The sequence below is a fragment of the Mauremys reevesii genome, linkage group 5, assembly GCF_016161935.1.
Source record: "Mauremys reevesii isolate NIE-2019 linkage group 5, ASM1616193v1, whole genome shotgun sequence".
NCBI classification, from domain to species: domain Eukaryota; kingdom Metazoa; phylum Chordata; order Testudines; family Geoemydidae; genus Mauremys; species Mauremys reevesii.
In genome coordinates, this window is record NC_052627.1 from 122,233,077 (window position 1) to 122,253,047 (window position 19,971).

At 42.5% G+C, this 19,971-nt stretch overlaps 1 protein-coding gene and 1 non-coding gene across 10 annotated transcripts in view; one reads left to right on the top strand and one right to left on the bottom strand.

Annotated features, from left to right (window-relative positions):
- Window positions 1–10,012, top strand: part of FAM53A (family with sequence similarity 53 member A) — a 147,865-nt gene extending 137,853 nt beyond the window's left edge. For all 9 annotated transcript variants that reach the window (XM_039541468.1, XM_039541464.1, XM_039541465.1 and 6 more), the window contains one exon: window positions 8,812–10,012. In XM_039541468.1, the coding sequence (XP_039397402.1) occupies window positions 8,812–9,141 (330 nt within the window). In that variant the 3' untranslated portion in view covers window positions 9,142–10,012. The remainder of the gene's footprint in view (window positions 1–8,811) is intronic.
- LOC120407211 lies at window positions 5,111–5,217 on the bottom strand. The gene has a single exon (XR_005599841.1). It is a non-coding gene; the product is annotated as a U6 spliceosomal RNA (small nuclear RNA).
- Window positions 10,013–19,971: the final 9,959 nt, after the last annotated feature.

Sequence of the window (19,971 nt, forward strand, 5' to 3'; positions counted from 1 at the left end):
GACAGTATTGCTCCCGGTCCAACTGTGGAAGTACCCATTTGTAATATAAACAGGAGTGAGAAGTCCCAAATACTGTCGCACCGGCTGTTGACTGAGGATATCCTTATCTTGGTAGAGGCCTTGTTCACACTGAGTTTGTCCCCTGGACTGCTTGAGAGCTATTGGCCTTCTTGAAGTCGGTCAGTAGTGCAGCAAGTGTCATGAAGTGGGGCATGAACCTTTGGCACTATGTGGCTAGATCCAGGAAAGCCCACACCTGCTTCTTGGTGGTGATAACTGGGTCTTCCTCAGGGCCTTTGTCTTGTCCTGCAGGGGTTGTACCCAGCCGCTTCCTATGAGATACCAGAGATAGTGGGTTTCCAGCATCCCAAACTGGTGATGCATCTCACCTGTCTGGAAATTCTTCTCCATTTTGCAAAGTAAATAATTTTGTAGTTCGAAGTGGGGAAATTGGGAGTCCTGGCCCTCCTATGCGATGATTCTATTAATCACCACATGCCAATTGTGTGCCTCTCTAATGGTGGTTTTTCCTGAACCAAATCAAAGGTCCTAGCTGGTGGTACCATTGATTCAGTGTCAAGAAGTGTTGTCTCAGGGTGGTTCTGTTGAGTTGCTAGCTGCTAAGGCTGCTCGTAGTCAGGCCTTCCTGGCTGCTTGTTGCTGTTTCCAAGTCATCTTGGGTTGCAGTGAGCCATCACAAAGGTCACATATGGCAATTGGAAAGATGTCAGACAATCAGACTGGAACAGTACCCGGGTTCTCCGGGTGACACAATAGTAGCAAAGAGAAATGTTCTCAGTCCCTTTAGATTATTTCCCATGGCAATTTGGGGATTACTCCAGTTGGAAGAGTTCCAGCCTGGTTCCTTATATTCAGATGCACCCAGGCCATAGGGTAGGTATGAGTGGGGATACGTGCCTTGGGTCATCTTGCAACTCTTCCAGTTCCAGTAGGGTCTCACGGACCAGGCTGTAGGAGCATCCAGAGTCTATTAATCCTTTTTCTGTTTGCCCCCTAAGCACTACTGGAGCTGCAAATGTCTGGCAACGCTTTTCATGGCAAGGGCTTACCTTCCGAGAGTCACGTTTCAGGCTATGAACGTTACCCTAGACTAGATCATAACCAACCCCAGAAAGCAAAACCCCTCTCTCTCTCCTAGGCCATATGTCCTCATGCACTTACGCCACACCTTTTGTAAGACTCCACCTTCATTACTGATGATTGTAGCTTCAAACTGTGTACTTGCCAAACCACCAATCCACGAGTACCATAGTGAGCATTCCCACCAAAGTAGTGCGATATCCCTGTCATGGTGGAAGAATCCCCATCAAGCTTGCATCAGCATTCCCTTCATCACCTCCGCACCAGAAAAAACCACCATTATTAATGCATGCCTGTTGCGTTTTGGAGCTCACCTGGACAACCATACAGCGTAAGGCACCTGGACATCTTGAGAGTACAGGATGCACATCAATGTTCTAGAACTACAAACAGTTCAAAGGGCTTGTGAAACCTTTCTCCCTTTCATTCAAGGTCACTAGACCCTAAAACTGTCAGACAACATTGGGACTGTTTTTTATATCAACAAACAACCAGATTATGTTGGCAGCTGTCTACCGCCCAGAAAAGCAGAATGTGCTAGCACATTGTCTCATCAGGTGCTTTGCAGTTGATTGTGAGGGGGAGCTTTGACTCTGTGGTAAACAATATTTCCGCTCTATAGGGGAACCCAGCCAGGCACCTGTTCACTTCCCAAACAAAGTGTAACATATTCTGTTCCAGAGGAGCCTGGGGTCACCACTCACAGATCATCGCTCTACCCCTTCCATGGTCAGATCCTCTGATCTATGCCTTCCCTCCACTACCATTCCTGCCTCTAGTTTTGCATAAGATTCCTCAGGACAGGGCATGAGTCATTCTCATTGCCCCAGACAGTTTTGGTTCCTGAACCTCCTTCACATATTTTGGGCACTGATCATTATTCCTACGTTTCCCAATCGCTTGACTCAGGGGAATGGCAAGATCATCAGGCATCCCAACCCAAGCTGCTTCATCTCAGAGCCTGGTTTTTGGATTGGCATTGTCCTTAAAGCAATCGTGTTCTGAAGTTGTACAGAACATCCTTTCTAATAGTAGGAAGGAGTCCACTAGGAAATGTTACCTAGCCAAGTGGAGGAGTTTCTCAGTGTGGGCACATCAGATGGATTTCTCCAGAAGCCACAGATATATTCCTCTCATTATGGACTTGAAGACAGCAGATTTCTCTATTGTAGAGTGAACCCATAAGGAACTGACAATCAGTTCATACCACCCACCTTCCCAGGGCTTCTTGATCTTCGTACATCTTTTGACTAACAGATTCAGGAAAGGCCTAATCAGAAACTTTCCACTTATTTAAAAAAAAAAAAAGCGCCTGCTCCTCAGTGGGACTTGAACTTGTTCTCTCCATACTAACTAAGTGCCTTTTTGAACATTTAGCTTCTTGCTCCATGTTTCTCCTATCTAAGAAGGTCGCATTCCTGATAGCCATCATCTCAGCCAGCAGGGTTGGTGAGCTTGAAGCATTGATGGCAGATCCTCATACTAAATTACAAAACTTTATGCTTATGGTACAATGACACCCTAAATTCACCCCCAGAGTAATCTGATATTTACCTGAACCAGGCTATTCACTTACCCGTGTTCTTCCCAAAACCTCTCACATACTCAGAAAAAGAGGTTCCATTCTCTAGATGTTTGGTGAACCTTGTTCTTTTACCTGCAGAGAACAAAAACAATCAGGAAATCCCCTAGACTATTTGTTGCCATAATGGAAAGGGTCAGAGGTCAGCCTATATCCTCTCAAAGAATCTCAGAATGGATCTCCGGCTCTGTCTTGCTCTGCTATCAGCTGTCTAACCTTCCCATATTCATTGGATAAGAGCTCTTTCCACAAGAGCACAAGCAACATCTATGGTGTTGCTTCAAGAGGTGCCTCTAATTGATATTTGTAAGGCAGCTATGTGGTGCTTAAGCCACACATTTGCTAGACACTATGCTGTGGTACCGTACTCCTCTGCCAGTGAATCTTTTGGAACAGCAGCTCTTTGTTCGGCTCCGCCATCTATGACCTTGCACCCTCCTCCTATTTGAGTACTGCTTGTCCAGTCATCCACAGTGGAATGTAGATAGGGACCAGCACTTGAAGCAAAAGAGAAAGTTACTTACCTGATAATTACTGGAGGTTATTTGAGATGTGTGGTCCAGATCTGTATTCCACTACCTGCCCTCCTTCTCGTTTGCTTCAGATCTTCTCTGACTTGTGATGAAGGAACTGGAAAGGCGGACAATCTACTCCACCTTCTATCTCTTCATGGAGTGCATGTGTGACCACAGTGGAATACAGATAGGGACCACACATCTCAAAGAACCTCAAGTTACTAATAAGTAACTAACTTTGTCTTACAAATCAAAGTGTCAGTTTTATGCCCAAAACAGTTTTGTAAGTTTTAAACTTGAGAAAATGCATTTCCATCTAAGTTTTTAATTTTAACTTTTGAGCCTGATGTGAATCTTCAGATGCTATAAATCACTTTCTTGAAATTTTAAATTACAGATGCTCCCCGAGTTACGTAAACCCAACGTAAGCAAATCCAAGCTTATGGAAAAAGTTCCGTAAGCTAGAAATTGGTAGGGTTTGCGGGTTTTTTGCGTAATGGTTGGATATACGTTTCCAACTTACTCAAAATTCGAATTACGCAAGGTGTAAGTCGGGGAGCGTCTGTAACAGAAGTGTTAGTAGGTTCCAAACGTTCAACACTGCAATGGATAACCTCTTTTTTTTTTTTTTCTCGTTTTCTGCACCTTATGTGGATGGTTCCACCTTTCTGCTGTATCATAGGGTCAAGAATGTCTCTTGTATTTGTTTTGCACAGTGCCAAGTATTATGTGAGTGCATCACTGATGATAATGACATTATGTTTGAGTCAAACATCAAAGGCCTTATTCTCCACAGTTACGCTGCTGCAACCTCATATGCTTCAAAAATATGCAGGTGTAAGAGTGGAGAATCAGGCCACCTGTGCATGCAGTTTGTGCAAAATCGTTCTGTGCGATGTGGTGTAGCTGTTAAATTAGTATATCTGCTTTTATGTGGTGTGAGCTAAAATTACTGCTACTGTGTATAAAGTAAAAGCTGCAGTGATGGGATACATGGGATCAACTATTTCTTGACATCTCTGAATTTTCCAAGGATTTCAGACATCTTGTGTAAACACTTTAGGGCACAGCCTGCAACCTACTGTGTTTTGTCTGTCATAATAGACACAAACTGATACAGAGCCCCCACATGATGGAGGTCTCTGGGTGCTACCACAACATAAATTACTAATACTTGCACATATCTGATCTCGATTTTTAAATGGAAACTTTTTAAAGAACAAGTTTTGTAGTAATGTGAAATGTATGATAAAGGTGGCTTACGATAATTTATAGGCATCTCAGTTGCATTCATTAGTATCACTCTAATTGTAATTAGGGGCATAAACTACTTCATGAAAGTGGAACACTTTTCCAGCTGAAGCTCAGTTTTTAAAGAGATGCTGGATTCTTTCTGTGGTGACTCGATGGAAATATTTATTAAAAGGTATGCTGTAATGGTGGTGGGATTCAGGCTCACTTTGCTTCCCTGCGGACATTTGTTCTTTAATTGTCAACCCTTTCCTTAAGAACACCTTTTTCCGCAGTCCTCGCCAGACGAGATCTGTGCAGTTGAGCACAACAAGCCTGGTGGGTGTTGTGTAGACTTTATGGCTAAACTTAAATTGTGAGCTTCCTGGAGCCATGATGATATTCTCTAAGTGCTGTATAAGTAATTTCTAGAATATTTTGTTAAAATGGTGCCTTTCATAGAGAGAAGAGGATACCTTTGGAAAAAGCAGCATTGCCAATCCCAAGCATTCAAAAATCAAATCAGGCCACAAAATACCATGAGATTTAAAAAATAATTGGGAGAGAGCGAGGGGGAGTCTCTTAATTTGCCTCTTAGTTTTTGAGCCCTTAGAATTTGTTTTCAAGCTTCCCTCCATACCAGTGAGCTAGAAACCAGTTACATTTTTTTCAAAATGAAAGTTGAGATTCTCATGTAATCACAAATTTGCACGTCATCTTTGCGCAGGGCCATGCTAATCTTCTCTGTATCGTTCCAATTTTAGTATATGTGCTGCGCTCTAGGAGCAGGAGGCTTAAGAAAAGCACCACATCTTGCAAAACTTGCAAGATAGTGGTGAGAACTGGCGACCCTAAATACACATGTGGGATTTGTGAAAAAACTATATTTAGCCTTTCAGGGAGAATTGACTGTAACAAACACGTTTCTAGTACACAGTCTGGGGTTTTTAAAAACTGCTAAGGACATGGCTAAATTTGAATGTGTTGTGTAAATTCATGTAGCAAAACGCACCAGTGAAATCAGTTTTATTAAAACAAAAAACTTCAGAAGTGTATAGTGACTTACTGTGAAATTTCTGAACGAGAGATTCAGAAGAGCGCACACACATCAGTTTGCTTTCAAATTCCTGTGGGCCTAGCTTGCTTATTTGATTTGAAAGCAAGACTCTAGGGATATTTTCTTTTATTTCCTTCCCCCAACATTGTTTCCTACAGAGTTTTAATATTCAGACATTTTATAACCCTATTCCTTCTAAAACTCTTTGAGCTTCTTTTCTTTCTTTACACAAAAGAATACTTTTGGCTGATTGAGTTCCATCCATTGCCAACTGTGGGTTCTTTTGTTTTGTTAGTCCAGCATCCTTTATAAAATGAGGACCATTGAGCAAGTACTCACTGACTCCCCACTGAGCATGATTGTGCTTGAAAGGTGTGGTACTGTACTGGTGTAACATGTGAAGCTTTAGTTAGTGGGTTTTGAATGCATTTCAGCGTCTACCTTTTTTGCTTTGTGAAAAGTAGTGGGATTGTGCTTGAGATAATAAATCCACCTATTTTTAGTTTGGTGTGGTTGTGACAAGTGGGTGAACAAAGAACTAGCTGAATGCACTTGCTGTTGTGTTGAAACCAGCCAAAAGTTCCCATTCAAGTGGTTTCAGTGCAGTATAGCTAACCGGCAATTTTCTGTTTTTATGTACACAACCCTAGAAAGACAGCTGTGCTTAGTTTTGATTACTCTTTAGTAGTAACTTGAATAAAGCTGACTGGAGGACAATTCAGGGGTTCAAGAATCCCTTTCCAAAAGCATATATAAGTTTGTTTGAACAGGAGCAGTAACCAGTATCTACCTTAAGATTTAAAGGGCTACCTAGAAAATACTTCTTTCCCCTCTGTCTGGAGACAGATAGCAGGAAACGTTTTCACCATTTCAAAGCAGTAGGCTACAACTAGGGTTCAAGTATCCTTAACACCATTTCCTTGCTGTATTGCAGCAGTTCTCAGCCCGGGGCCCCCTGTGGGGGCTGCAAGCAGGTTTCAGGAGGGCCGCCAAGCAGGGCCAGCATTAGATTTGCTGGGGTCCACGGTAGAAAGCTGAACCCGGGGCCCTGAGTCCTGCCACCTGGGGCTGAAGCCTAAGCAATGTAGCTTTGCGGGGCCCTGTGGCATAGAAATAAGATGCAGAACTTTGCAACCACTTGAGCATTTTACCAACAGTTACGATGGATTCTCAATCTACCGATGAAAAGTGCTAGATAAGAGCCTAGTTGTTGTTGTCATCGTCACTGGAAATCTTTAAATGAAAATTGGATGTTTTTCTGCGAGATGCTGTAGTTCAGCCACAGCTATTGGACTAGAAGCAGGAATTAATTCCTATTAGCTGTGTTATGCAAGAGGTCACAATGATCCCTTCTGGCTTTAAAACCTGTGAGTCTATATAACAATGTGGAGAGAGAGAATCTTTATCTGAGAGCACTCCACCCCACCATTCTAATAACATTGCTGTTCAACCAGTGTAATGCTGTTGATGGCTGCAGACTTACTCCAGCCAGAGAGAAGTGAATCAAGCCCACTGTACAAATAATGGTAGGAATCGGAAGGCTACTCTTCAAGAGTTGTTCCACTGTAGCAATACGATTTGGTGCAGGTTACCGTGAGCTACAGCAATAGAAGTTCAGTGATCTCGACTGTGCAGCAAAATCTCATTGAGGTCCTGTATAAGAGTACAAGTCAGTGAAGCATGTTCATCTTAGTAGTAGTATAATCTACTAACTTTCATCCAAATTGTGCTGTAAAATCATTCTAACGCCTCACACATTATCTGGATTCTCTCTGCGCCCCCCGCCCCTCCAAACTAGAATACTTCAATCCCTGAATGTGCTGGATCCAAGTTTTGCATATCTAGGAAGTGACAGGATTTGTAGTAGTGAGCAGGGGGTTGAATGTGAGGGGAGCACCCAAATTCAGTGATTTATATGGTCTTGGGCAAGTCACTTCACCTCTGTGCCTCTTTCCCTACTTGTAAAATGGGGAAAGAATATTGATCTTCCTTCCTCAGTGGCGTTGCGAGGGCTAGTTAGTAATGTCTGTAAAGTTCTTTCTAAAAGGCATCCTGTGCCAGACACTGGTAACATAATGACTGTGTGTACAGTGAGAAAGGAATTGTATAAAATTCTCAATGAGGAATGAGCATATACTGTATAATATTAATGATTGGTCAGTAAATAGGTTGTTTTAAAAACCACGTTTTTAATGAAGAATGAAAACTGAACTGTAAAAACACTGAAAATTAGAGGGGTCCTTAGTCATTTTGTCCATGTGGCTCCAGTTTACGGTGTGTGCGCGCCTCATGTGTGGGAGAGCAGAACCTTTGGACACCAGTGTCCTCTGGGGCCATGCCTGTGCCCTGCATATCTTGGTGCGCATTTCCTCCCTGCCCCTACATGAGGGCATATGGGGCAGAGCAGCTTCTGCCACCTCTCTCTTCACTCGTATACCCCAGGGCAGCAAGAGAGAGCTCAGCAGCCTGTGTGCTATCCCCCAAAGTACCCTTCAGAGTCCATTTAGAATCATTCCGTTACTTTGCTTAGCTTACTGACAACTTTCTTTGCTGCTCCTTCTTTAAAATGTTTGTTTTCTTCTACTTGGTTCTTTCCATCTAAAGGCCGGACTAAACCCCTCCAGGTTCAAGCCAGGCCTTTCACTCTTAACTGAGGGGGGCAGTCGGTGTCTACTCTCTATGGGAGAGAGCAGTGTGCTGCTGATTTTTACTTAAACCAGATAATTAACCTCTTATTCTCTTTTTTCCCCCAAGCATCACGTAAGCCTGGGATAAATCAGGTTCCTTAGTTTAGATATTTCCAGAGCGTTTCTTTATTATTTAGGTAGAATAAAGCCATTCAGGAAATCAACCTGTTTGTGACATTAGGGAAGGCTGTAAACGATCAGATCATCTCTTCCTGGAGATTCAAATGGCTCACTCAGTACATTAGTCTTATACCAACTAGTAGATGTGGCCTTCCCTCAGTCATCGGGGCCCACTCAGCTAGAGACCAGGCAACGTCTTCAGTATGTCTAAGAAATATTTCTGTATGGGTCATCTGCAGGGCAGCCACTTGGAGCTCAGCTCATACCTTTACCAAACATCATGTCCTGGATTTCGTGACTAGATCAGATGCCAAATTGGGAACAGTGGTTCAGAAATCCTTATTTGGCTAGCTGTAGCTAGGACGTCAGGCTCTCGTATTAAGGTGGAAATTGCTAGCTAATCTTTGTAAGTGAGATGACATGGACAAAACATCTGAGAACTGCAGTTACTGCACAGTAAATAACTTCTGTATAATGTCTTTTCTATTGCTTTTGGTTAATATATTTTTTTAATTACAGACTTTAAAAAATTCGAAAAGTCTTTGCTCCCTTGATTATGAAGAAGATGACGACGATGACGACACACAAATGAAGACAATTGTGTCATCCCCATGTGATTCACATGACTTTATGAACATCACCACCCCTGGTTCCAGTCCAGTGAAAGAGCAGCTGGATGAAATAAGGCATCATGGGCCATGCCAAGTTGCCTTCAATGTAAGGGATTATAAGAAGGCAGCTGCAGTGTGTGAAAGTGACGAGGACACAAGTGATTGTGACAGCACTGAAGAGGGTATCTTTCCGCTAGACTGCGGGGACTTGGATCTAGAGCAGATTGAAAACAACTGAGGCTCAAAGTTGTGTACTAGAATCAGAGTTGTTCTAAATTAAAATGATTAGTGGATTACCTTTGCAATGCATAATCCATGTCCCTGAATCTCTGTATTGCCTATCTTGGGCCTGTGTTAGAAGAAATGTTTCAGGTGGGGGAAAAAAGAACCATTGTTACCTGTTTATAGTCTATTGATCAGTATATGAACAACAGCAAAAGACAACTGGAGGCTAAATGTTATTTTGAACATTAAGAAGTAACTTTGATTACAAATTTCCTAACAGATATTTTGCATTTTTATGGCTTTTACAGTTCTGGAGAAAGCATCTCTATTTTGAAATGAGTTTTCAGAAGGGCATTCTATAAAACAAAATCTGTCTACAGTGATTCTGGTGCGGGTCTATGTTCCATTTGTTAAAGAGCTTAATGTGAAAAGTGAGTTGCATAATTAAATTGGTAATAAACCATTGGATATCTGGAGATCTGAACGCTTAAGTATCTGGTTGACAACAGGTCCAAAATACTTAACTGTCTCCTTATACAGTGAGTGGTTATAAAACTTCATAACATGTACAAATGGGTTTTCATACATTCAAGACTTTTTGATCAAAATATAGTAGTGACCTTAAAGGTTAACACGTTCCATGATTTTACTACTTGAATTGTTTTCCAGCCAGAAGCAATGCTAATTTAGGTGGGATGAAACTGCAAGTAGCTGCCCACCTTCTTGGTCATTATTATGTTTTCTGTGGTTCAAAAGAATGTACAAGAGCACTTGAACTTTTAAACAGGGACTTTGTAATGATCAATTCCCCAGGAGGTGATCCCTTCAGCAATACTAGAAGGAAACTAGTCCTTGAATTAAATAAAATGACATTTTGCTTTGCATTTGCATGTGTTTATGAATTTTATTGGTTGATCTATGAAGTCTTTGGCAGATACTGTACCGTGGCATCTCTTTTTAACACAGGGGACGTAGTTTAGATTATCCAGAATATTTTTGTGGGGTTTCACAGGGTAATTAAGTGTATATTCACCACTCTTTAAAATTTAATACTGTATTGTTGCTGACCATTACAACACACGGTTATTAATGTGGTTACAGTGAAGGAATTTTCCTCAAATAAGGAGGATTAGTTTGGGGATTCTTAATTTCTACCTTCCCCAACTCCATCTAATTTAATTGTTCAGGTAGTGGATTGTGTAGGACTGGTTAAATAAAGCTAAATCCACAGCAGTTTCTGCAGGAGTGCCAATGCGTTGCAATGGAGATTTCAGTCCCCTCTGCTAGAGCTCATTTTAAGCTGCCATGGTGGTATAGGGGAAAATGAGTACATCAGTGAATGTGATGGGAGGGAAAGAACATTGACACAGAGCCTAATCCTGTGTCATTGAGTGCCTCAGCACTCCACAGGATTGGGTTCCAAATAGCTAACCCACTGAGATGTCTAGGGGGTCTATACAGAATGAAAGAAGCATGGGTAATCAAGAAGTGAAAGTCACTTCGTATACACAATGTATGCCAAATGACAACCTTGCTGCTCTAGCAAATGTGGCAGTGTTAAAAATAAATAAATAAATAAAACAAAAACAAATACAGGTTTAGAAAGGTATAATGTATACAGGAAAGCCCTGTTTGTGCATATCATTGTACAAAGACAATGAAATCTTGCGCCCATGAAGCATGCTGCACACAATGGAGGGATCCACACATACACACCATTTCAAAGTAAATACACACAACTATCCAAAGTAATTATTGTTTTTGAAGTGCAAGGATGCAGTGCCTTAAGTGCATCCAATCTCCCTGGAAATGTAGAGGATATGCCAGTGGAATAGTAAGCCACGGTGAGGGTGCCTTGGTTGAAAATCAGGTACTAGTGGTTGCAGTACAACCATGTTCTCTTTTTTTTTTTAAATGGAGCAATAAAGTCAAGTAAATTTGAATGAATTTAATGAGGCAGAGTGATAGCCAAGGGCAGTAGGATGGCTGGAATCACTTAAAATCTAATCTTTCCATTTTAACACACATTTCTCATTTCCTGAAGTTTTATAGTTTTAAGAAGATTGGTGTGGTGACAGCAGGGGCTCTTAACCAATAAGAGGAGAACATAGAAGAAGTGAAAATAAAAGGAGAAATGTCTTTCAAGGTATCTATGCAGAGGGAGTTCAGGGAAGAGGCTCAGCAAGGAAAAAACTTTACATTTGTGAATCAATTATAGATTTAAAAAAAAAACCCAACCAAAAACTTACATTTATTAGAGAAACAAAGTTTGAAAGACCTGCTCCAAGCAAAGGACTGTACACCAGGAACTCCAGGTTTCTAATCCCAGATCTGTGGTCTGAGCAAGTCAAGAATCTGTGCCTCATTTTCCCCAAACAATTCCCCCCTCACAGGTGTGCTGTGACTAGGGAACGTGTAGCGCTGTGAGGACAGGAAGCACCGTAGAAGTGCTGAACAGTCTTTATTTAAGAGAGTACAGAAGCAGTTAGGGCCACTCTTGGATAAAGAGGAACAAATTTCATGGAAAAATAAATGTAGTAGTAACCACTTACTCTTCAGCTTGGGTTTTATTAGAGGGTGACCAAGAAAATAATGAGTTGAACAGCTGTGCTAGAAAAATGGCAAAATCATGAAATGAGATGAAACCAAATGAAATCTGTTGAAAGAGGAACATGTGTACTTAGGTCTACAGACTAATATAATCCCATGTGAGAAATAGGAATTAAAGGAATTGTTGCAATTTTATGGTCCCTTCAGACAGTGATCCTGCTATTGTATAATGCACAAAATTATAGTGCCTGCCCCAAAAGAGCTTATTAGACAATGAACTCGCCACATTTATGTATTACATTCAAGTGCTCCAGGTGAACAGAGAAATGTCCCTAATAACCTGCCGTGGACAAGTGTAGTAGGGAGTTTTCAAAAAGGAAGTCATACAGCATTGTAGGCCAGCTGGCTGCAGTCTGTCACAAGTTGAGCTATGCACTTTAGAGGGGTCAGATTTCAGCTCTCAGCTGGGCTTGGTCCCAGGCGGAGACCCAGGTCTTCTGGGGGAGATATGAAGTTACCTGTCCTCTGTAGGAGGAAGAGCTGGTAGGAGCAGAATAAGATGAAAGATTGGCTGTGATGGAAGAAGCTAGGAAAGGGCCAGAGGAGGCCTGGAGCTAAGCTAGAGAAGTACTCTGGGGAGCCAGAGAAGAAAGCCCGATAGCAACAGCCACCGCAGACATGGCTTTGGGGAAGCCACTGAGAAGGGCAGCCTTGGGTTTAGGGAAGTACGTGGCCGCAACTTGAGGGCAGAGCTCCATAGCAAGAGGAGGGTCCAGACTGCTGGGTAGTAACAGCTAGAGAGGTGGCGAGGAAACCCTGGCACCAGGGCAAAAAGGGCTGTTGAGTGTATTTTGTACTTTCTTTACCCCAAAAGGAAAGGTCTGTGTTGTGAAAGCCCCAAACATCAAATCATCAACTGTCCCATTGGGAAACTGAGGCAGATGATCCGTCCTTATGGCAGACCAGGTAAGCTGCTGTTATGCGGTGCCAGGTGAAGCCAAAACAATCAACTGAGCTCTCACTCTGCTGTTTCCAGGAGGTTCCATGGGGCCCTGGTATGCACCCAAATGATAGATACAGCCTGAAAAAAACAGTTGATGTTGCCAGCTCTTGCAACTTTTTTTTCCTTCAAATTATGGGATTTGATTGTCTGTTGTGTGCACTGTTGATGGTTCTCAGGGAACCCAGGACTGAGAGTTGCCTCTTGTCTCCAAGGTGAGGGAGTCTTGTCTGTGCCTGGCTGGGTGTCCACTCTCTAACACCACCAGCCTTTCAGCCACACAAGCACTCTCCTCTGGGACATACCAACCCCTACGTTGTTTTGTAGGTTAACAATGCACCCCAATCCCTGAGTCCTTTTGAATCGTTCCCCTTTGATAGCCAGCCTCTGAGTTGGGCTAATTCCCCATCCTTTGTGCCCCAGAGTTGAAGTGTACCCCAGTTTTATCTTAAACCACCGCTCCTGTAAGCTATGTTGAACTTGTGAGCACTTATAATAAAAGTAGGTTTAATCAAGACAGCGTGGTTACTGCTGGGCTGGTGTTGTGGAAATAAGGGGCAGCTCCTAGGCATTGGTTGGTGAGCAGGAATCTGGGTAGTTGCAGGAGCCAAAATCGTTAGCCAAGGGTCGGGGTCAGAGATCAGATTTCAGTAGTTACCAGGCTGGAGTTGGGAGTCTGGCTCGAAGTCAGTCTGGGATCAGAACAGAACAAGGTGAGGTCTGGAGCCACAGCAAGCCAGAAGTACTATGTGGTTGCCCAGACGACTTTCTGCGGCGTCTTCCAGGGTTAAATAGTAAGCGGTGGGCCCATCCAAGGCTGCAGGGTGCTGTCGCTCTGACCACTTTAGGCACTGCGAGAAGTAGCACCCAATCTCCACAGGGCTTCTTTGATGTGGCTACATGTGGTCTTCCACTGGCACTCTGGGAGCATTCGCTGTCCCAAGCTGTACAGACCTGGGTTCCAATCCTGCAGCTTCCTACATTACACCCGCATCAGGGGCACCTTTCCTCTGGGTTGGCACCAGGCCTGGTTTGTCCCAATGAAACCAAGTCAGGGGCATGGACAGCAGGTTCCCAGGAGCACACTTTGGGACGATAGCCTTTCCAATCGAGAGGTCGTACAGTCTACCCCTCTGCAGTCTAGAGTTGAGGATAGTTTGGACTTCTATATTCCTCATGCCTTTGGACCTGGTCCAGTGGGAGCTGGGGAGACGGAACTGATGGGGGATTGGGAGGTGGCAGATGGAGGGCCAGAGGCATGCAGAATTAATTGCTGAGCAAGGAGATGGGCAGATGTGGTGGGGAGAGCTAATGCAGTAGTGGCCAAGATCACCTTAGTAAATTTGAGATTCAGCAGCACTAATTGTCTCTGACCTTGGGGTGTGGTGGGGCAGGGGGAGTTCAAAAATCCAGACAAACACTATATAATATATTTTTAATTAGGAAAAACTCATGATTTGGGGGCCAATGTCATGATTTTTGAGGGTCTCACACATGATTTTTGAACCTTTGGGGCTGGCAATACTGTAGTTAGTCGGTGAATACGTGTTTCTGGCACTGAATACAAACTCTTTGGTTAACAGCAAACGTCTGCTATCTATATCGTTAGATATCAGAGCCAGATACAGCTACTGTGTTCTCTAAGGGCGTAGCCATGAAAGTGGGTCTGTACCTGATCCCTCTTTGAATCTTCGTGAGTTCTTGGCCTCAGCAACATCCTGTGTCAATGAAGTACGCTTTATGTGAACAAGTGCTTCCTTGAGTTTTGAGTTATCCATTTTTCAGTTCCCTTGCACGTCTCCTTGCTCTTGTGTTTTGAGACCCAGGGAACAGAAGCTTTTGATCTACCTTCTCCAGACCATTTGTATTATATATACCAGTATTCTCCTTTCTAAGGTAAACAATCCCAATCTTACAATCTTTTAATGTGATTTTTTTGGTTTCTCTACTCATGGCAGCTAAAATTGCCACCCGGGGGGGGGGGGGGGGGAAGAGAGAGAGAGAGAGAGAGAGAAGCAGCAACATGCATCCCAGGAGAGGAGCAGCTCCTGACTGAGACCTTGACGGAGCACCCAGTGAGGTAAGAGGAGACCCAGGACAGACCTGCACTTTGCTAGACAAAAGCCTTTTCATCCGCTGGTGATTATAACTTCCTAAACTGCCTCATGCGACATGATCACTCAACCCCCATCAGACCCTTAAGTTACCACTGTGATGTACCAAAGCTGCACTGACTGAAGCGTGAGAACCCAAAGGCCTCTCTATTATCCAGGGTCAGATCCTCAGCTAGTGTAAATTGTCATAGCTCCATTGAATGGAGCTATGACAACTTACACCGGTTGAAAATCTGCCCCTAGGCCGTCTGCTTGGCAGCATCATTGAGCTTTCAACATATTTTAGTTGAATAGCAGGTGTGTAGCTGATGGACCAAAATGACCTGAAGAAGAGCTCTGTGCAGCTTGAAAGTTTCTCTCTTTCTCCACCAGAAGTTGGTCCAATAAAAGATATTACCTCATCCACCATCTCTCTCTAATATCCTGGGACCAACAATGCTACAACACTGCAAACCGACAATGAACTGTCAAAGGAGCATTTATAGTCCAATAGCCTGTTCTGACACATTTTTCAAGTGGGTTTTGACACAAGTCATTTTGGCTTCTAGGTGCATCTCTTACTGTTTTCACTTGCTAGGTTCATCTGGTCACTGTGGTCTCTCTGAAAGTGCTAAAATTGTGTAGGAAATGATAAAGCATAATGTAGTGTTCATGGGTTATAAATAGGCTTGGAAGGATTAAATTTTTATCGGTAAGTGTTAGTAAACTTCGATTTCCCTGTAAATGCACATTGATGAAAACGTGCATTTCAATTGATGGTTGAAATTTACACAGGCAAAGTAAGAAAAATGCTGCTTGAGAACTTTTTAGAGTTTGATTTAAAGATAGTTACTTTGTATATTTTGACAGGGGATTTTGATCATTTGTGTTTTAATGGTTACAGAATTTTTACTTTCTGAATCTGTGTCTGTTGCTGTTAAATAAATATTCTGACCATCTTGCTCATAATTTCCCACAACTGTGAAAAATCAAATGGATTAAAAAAATCTAACAAAACCTGCTTAAAGTCCATAATTTTGTGCACTTGTGAACATTTTAATTAATCAAAATATACATGATTATCCATTGAAATAATATAAAAAAAATTCTGTCAATCTACTTTAAACAATTGTCATAGACCTATAATCTATAAATGGAGATATCCTATCTCCTAGAACTGGAAGGGATGGGTTATTGAGTCCCAGCCCCCTGCCTTCACTAGCAGGACTAAATACTGATTTTTGCCTCAGATCCCTGAGTGGTCCCCTCAAGGATTGAACTCACAATGCTGGGTTTAGCAGGCCAATGCTCAAACCACTAGAGCTATCCCTCCACCACCTATATACTCTTACAGTCAAGTTTAAGATTTCTCAAATGAGTGATTTTTATTATATTTTTTTAGAATATTTCATTCAATAAGGATAAATCCATAGAAATACAAATGTGGTGTGACGTATGTGTACATGTTTGTAACCGTGTATATATAACCTCTCAAATTATGTTAAAAGAACTGGAAAGTTGCAAAGTCAAGCATTCAAAAGTTAGGAAATGCCAGACTTAAGATTGCCCATGGAAGATTTGTTCCCCTTGTGCAAATTCATTTTGACAGTCTTTAGTTATGTAATCTCATACTATTTTTCCCTACGACCCCTGCCTCATTCAGCGCAAAGGATGGAGCGTGCTCACTGAATAGGTAACTATGCAATATTTCTTTTTTTATCCTCTTTCAGCATGTGGCCCCACACGTTACTTACAGCAGGCTATTCAAATAAACGCAGATAGAAAAGCCCATGAGGAAATTAATCTATGGTGCCCCATCATCTTAGTTCTTTACAAGTATAAATGAATTCATCTTCACAACACCCTTGTAATGAGAGAGGGTATTATCACCATTTTACACATGGGGAATCAAGACCCAGAGACATTAAAAACAAAATTGTCCACAGTATCCGCTATTTTAGGTGCCCAATTTGAGAAGCCTAGGGCCTGATTTTTTCAGAGTACTTAGCATTTTGCAGCACTTTATATGTTCATATCACAGCTCCCAGTGACCACAGTTGTGAGTGCTCAGTACTTCTGCAAATCAGATGATAAGGCATACACTGATTACCTGTGGAGGTGGTTTAAGTGACATGCCCAGTATCATAAAGGAACTCGGTGGCAGAGACAGGGATAGAACGCAGTTTTCCAAGATGACGTTCGGCAGCCTTAACGACAAGCATCCTTTCTCTTTCAGCGTTTCCCCGGATCCCTGCTTCATTCACCACCCACCTTCCGGCTTTTGCGCTAAATGAGGCAGATACGCTGCAGACAACCACCTCATTCATTGCACAGCCCTAATTCATCCCCAGAGCAGATCCGTCCCAGGCACCGTGTGTGGCAGAGGTCTCACTGAAAAATATAGTATGTGATTAAAACGTGAGCTTGTCATTACATACGCACAAGGGGGCTCAATTCAGGTTGCGTATACATCTGGCATTTCTTAACTTCTGAGTACGTGACTTTTGCAACCTTGATATTCTTTTAATGCAGTTTTTATAGTAATTGTCTACATTAAAAACATTTTTTGTTTTTTCAATTTTCGTGATGTGGACCATATTGAACATCCCCGCCTCAAACACGCACATAGCAGCGCTGGGGCCTTTAGAGCCACAGTACAGTCCTCTACCACTTTTGCTAATGAAGTAACTAGTAGCAGTTGTAAGCTGTTATCTTCTATATGAATTTGCTACTAGAAAGGGAATGAGAGACACTTTGACGGTGGCATTCACAACTATTTGGTAGACAATATGGAATGTTTAGACCGGGGTGGGGGGCCAAACTTTTGGACCCGAGGGCCACATCGGGTTCTGAAAGTGTATGGAGGGCTGGGGTGGTGTATTAAATTGCTCCCCGTAGGAATGTGCTACTTATGGTGTACTACTTACGGCTGCCAGTCCTGGTGCTCCGTAAGTAGCATATTCCTATGGGAGCAATTTAATACACTACACCCCGGCAGCTCTCACTGCTGCACTGCTGGGCAGGAGCTCGCAGCCCCACCGCCCACAGCGCTGGTGGCACAGCGAGCTGAGGCTGCGGGGGAGGGGTTGGGGGCTAGCCTTTTGGGGGAAGGAATATGATTTTAACTTTATGGGGGAAAGATTTGTGGGCTTGATCTGATTTGTACACATGCAGAAAATTGTTTGTAGTTATCTAGACCTTGAACTTCTCCAGGCATGTATCTATCTCACACATTAATTATAAAAAACTGTAGTATAGGCTGTAACAACACACACAGCCAGAGGGGAAAGGAATGGGTCTTTTCACTGATTTTGTCTGATGCATGATTGTGACATGTTTCATTATTCATCATGAGGCCTGTTCTTAAATTCATTTGCAAATGGTAATATCAAGCTGAACTTTCACGCATTCCTTTTAATCTCCATCCGGTTAAGGTCTCTACCCTCATTGATTTGTTGTTTTTCACAACCCAGGGGTTTGTATACCAAGTGTCAAGAGCAAACTGAATGTCTTAAGACAGCCTTAAATGTGAGAGATGCAAGTGGCATTGCTGCTCTGTAGCAAACTACAAGCCTGGGTGGGGAAATCTTTAATATGCAAACTAAGCAAGCCAGACATCAGGACAATAGAATTATATAATCCATTTTCAGAATGGCCAGCTGTTCCATTAGGAGGCTGCTCAATTCCCCACTCTTCTCTTTCCCCCAATGATAATTATGCAAATGTGTGGTGAGACAGGAAGCCAGCTGGGCTACCAACTGAAATATTAAGCTGTGCTTTGTAACTTCAGACTCCTTATTAGCAGTGCTACTTGTAGAGCTGCAAACTGTGTGATAGATGTCTCTGAATGGGGCTTGTCATTTGCCTTAACTTACCATCAGCCCATCCAATGCTGTAAACACACATTTTGTAAATTGTTTAAAGCAAAAATGTTGTATAACTTCCATGCTCATCAAAAATGTTTGTTGTCAGAAAATCCTTTCACTGTGCCAAGAAAGGTTCTACTTTAAAATAATCCACACACCAAAATAATCATCGTGTTGGTACAAATGGTTAGAACGCATGTTGAGTGCAAAGTTAATGGACTCATATTGCAGCATTGTTTCATCCTCTGCCAGTTTAAGCTACCTTCACTATGCTGTGTGTGTCTGTCTGTCCCCTGATTTTTGATTTATGTTCTTGTCATATACATACAGATAAGCCTAGCATAAAATCCCTCCTGGGTAGCTGTACTGAATCTTTACCTGTAAGGGGTTAAGAAGCTCAAATAACCTGGATGGCACCTGATCAAAAGGACCAATAAGGAAAGAAGATACTTTCAAATCTTGGGGGGGGGGGGGGACGGGGGGCACGAGGTTTTGTTTGTGCTCTCTTTGCTCTCTCTCTGGATGGAGAGAGAGACCAGGCAGGTAAAACATCTCCTGAAAACCTACCTGAAATGATCCCTATAAGATTACAAAAATTGTAAGTAAGGGCAAAGAAATGTGTTAGATTATCTTTTGTTTTATCTTGTGAATTTTCCCTATGCTAAAAGGTAATTTCATTCCTGTTTTGTAACTGGGAAGCAGAGTCAGAGGGGAATCCTCTGTGTTTTAAATCTTTTTATTTACCCTGTAAAATTACCTTCCATCCTGATTTTGCAGGTGTGAGTCTCTTACTTTTTTATAAATAAAATTCTTCTTTTAAGAATCTGATTGATTTTCAGTGCCCTAAAAACCAAGGGGTTTGGTCTGTGCTCACATTGTAACCAGTTGGTTAGTATATTATTCTCAAGCCTCCCCAGGAAAGGGGGTGAAGGGGCTTGGGTGAATATTTTGGGGGAATAGGGACTTCAAGTGACCCTTTTCCTGAATTTTTGTCTAAATCACTTGGTGGTAGCAGCAAAGACAAGGAAAGGATTTGTGCCTTGGGGAAGTTTTTAACCTAAGCTGGTAGAAATAAGCTTAGGGGATCTTTCATGTGGGTCCCCACATCTGTACCCCAGAGTTCAGAGTGGGGAGGGAACCCTGACAGTTCTGGATTTGGGTGCGGCCTGGTTGAAATATAAAAGTGTTGATTTTGTTTTAGTTTGGGCAAGATAATTGAGTGGCAAGTTCGGGAAGAGAGTATGCTGCATCTGTGAGTAGCACCAGTCCCCTTTGTCAGAAAAAGACTGAAAGAAATTGTATTCACACACACACACACACACACACACACACAC